Source organism: Etheostoma spectabile, chromosome 2, assembly GCF_008692095.1.
Source record: "Etheostoma spectabile isolate EspeVRDwgs_2016 chromosome 2, UIUC_Espe_1.0, whole genome shotgun sequence".
NCBI classification, from domain to species: Eukaryota; Metazoa; Chordata; class Actinopteri; order Perciformes; family Percidae; genus Etheostoma; species Etheostoma spectabile.
Window position 1 is genome coordinate 18,791,671 of NC_045734.1, and position 2,045 is coordinate 18,793,715.

General features: G+C 38.3%; 2 protein-coding genes across 3 annotated transcripts in view; one reads left to right on the forward strand and one right to left on the reverse strand.

Annotated features, from left to right (window-relative positions):
• The window catches only part of acox1 (acyl-CoA oxidase 1, palmitoyl), a 15,976-nt gene extending 15,761 nt beyond the window's left edge, over window positions 1-215 (reverse strand). Inside the window, exon 1 of one of the 2 annotated variants that reach the window (XM_032532887.1) lies at window positions 1-215. This exon is cut by the window's left edge and continues 52 nt beyond it. In XM_032532887.1, coding sequence (XP_032388778.1) covers window positions 1-57 — 57 coding nt within the window. In that variant the 5' untranslated portion in view covers window positions 58-215. The other variant, XM_032532882.1, reaches the window with a different exon arrangement.
• A 30-nt stretch (window positions 216-245) lies between these two features.
• Window positions 246-2,045, forward strand: part of ten1 (TEN1 subunit of CST complex) — a 2,455-nt gene continuing 655 nt past the window's right edge. The window contains exons 1-3 of the mRNA XM_032533080.1: window positions 246-441; window positions 1,126-1,283; window positions 1,810-2,045. The exon at window positions 1,810-2,045 is cut by the window's right edge and continues 655 nt beyond it. Of these exons, the coding sequence (XP_032388971.1) occupies window positions 353-441; window positions 1,126-1,283; window positions 1,810-1,961 (399 nt within the window). The 5' untranslated portion in view covers window positions 246-352 and the 3' untranslated portion in view covers window positions 1,962-2,045. The remainder of the gene's footprint in view (window positions 442-1,125; window positions 1,284-1,809) is intronic.

Consider the following 2,045-nt stretch of genomic DNA (forward strand, 5'->3'; position numbering starts at 1 on the left):
TAGTTTCTCGACGTCAAAAGTTGCGTTTTGCCGCTCTTTAAGAATATCAGGATTCATGGTTCTATATCCAACTGAAAACCGTATTTACAGTAAAAGGAAAAAAGTAGACAATTTGTTATGTAACCTCCTGCAACCTCAACCTGACTGATGGACGGACCTTGCTCCTGACAGGCCTCCTCCTGACGCAGGCGCAGTGGGGCGGAGAGGCGGAGACAAGTCATGTGACCGTATATCCATCGCGGGTAAGGTAAGGACCAAAGACAGACATCGTCAACAGTGCTTTCCTTACGTTATTCAAATATTTCACTGTGTTTCACAATTCTCTTAATACGTCCATGTTTTTTTCCCCACGATGCTTCCCGCAGCTGCAGTTTTTCATTTCCCCTGGGAAGTAAACTCTGGAGCAGTGCAGGAAGGAGAACCAGTGAGAGTATTTGGCAGGTTGGTTTTCACAACAGTTTTGATTCACAACAATTGTGTCAATCTCTAAGGTCAAAACTGTCTGACACCGCTTAAAACACTTATCAAATTCTGTGATATTATGTTTGGTTTGCTGTTTTGATACAATACAATTCTGCTTTATGAAAATATAAACAGTGCCCGGAAGTAGTATTATGTTTTCTACCTGCAGTGGCAGTAGCAGATAGTAATGCTTAGTAACGTTCTCATTCAAAATGTTTCTTGATTAAAAGTACAAACATATTGGCATCAAATATACTTAAGGTACCAACATTGTATATACTTATTATGCAGAATGGGCCATTTTAGAATCATATATTATATTATCCCCAGAATGTAATGTCGGATGTTCTGCCTTCAAAATCTACTAAGTTAAAGTATTATTTATGCAGCAGTACAGCCCCTTTCAGTATTATATTATCATTTATAATATTATTGGATTATTATTATTAACATAGCATTAGCATGAGAGCAGCATTTTAATGTTCGATGTGAGCTATTTGTTTCAATACTGATGGGTAGTTTAATCTGTAATAATGCATCATAAGATGATCATATGTAACTAGTGAATGTAGCTGCCGGATAAATAAATAAGAATTAATAAACCTTAAAGATTAAATTGTATCATCTTGGCTGACATGGACACCTTCCTGTTCTATTTTCCAGACTGGACTGCTATCTGCCTGAGCAGTCCAGAGCTACACTGTCAGCTCAGCATGCTTCTAAAGAGCACCACGTGGCTGTCCACACCTCGTTTGTGGAGCCTTTTCACTCAATAATTGGGGCCCAGTACTTAGTTCTGGGTGAGATTGAAAAAACTGAGGGTAAGGAAAGTCTTTCTGATCTGTTGTGATCAGGGCATGATAAATCATTAATTCAGATTTTCAAACCGCAGTTTCCTGTTATTCCTGTGGCTATCTGAAAGTAGTATTGCCAGATGTGAAAACAGTGCACCAAATATATCATGCAAATATGATTAGTTTAAAATTGTTTTTTAAGTGCTGTCACAACTGCAGCAATAATAAGAAATGTTTTTTTTTTGTTGAGTTGACTATGCATTTCCTCATGCAGAAAAAGATTGAAATAATGTTCACTAAAATCACAGAGGCTAATTCACCCACACAGGATTCAGTATAAAGATATAATAAAACCTTGTATTAAACAGCAATCTGGTTATTAATTTATAGTGGTTTAAATAGAACTAAGAAGTCACAACTATTTAACCCTATACATAGCTGTGTTTGCTTGCCTCTTTTTACATTTCACTCACATTCATTTTAATACATCTTAATCACGGTGCTCATTTAAATACACCCAGTACTTTATCTGCATCTTCTCGTCTTATTACAGGGGTTGGTGTGATGGTGCGTGCCCGTGTGCTGAACTGCATTGATGGTGTAAACGTTGCACTTCTACAGAAAGCTATCAATGAGCAAAGGAGCTTCTTTGGGGAGAGGGAGTGCAAACAAGGTGATGGTACACTCCCTTCACATGAAGCCTGATCAGGGTCTCCCAGGTTTCCCAGGGTGCTCGTTGACTATCGGAACTACAGTGCTGCTTCCTGAAGCTGTTTGCCAAGTTTCACT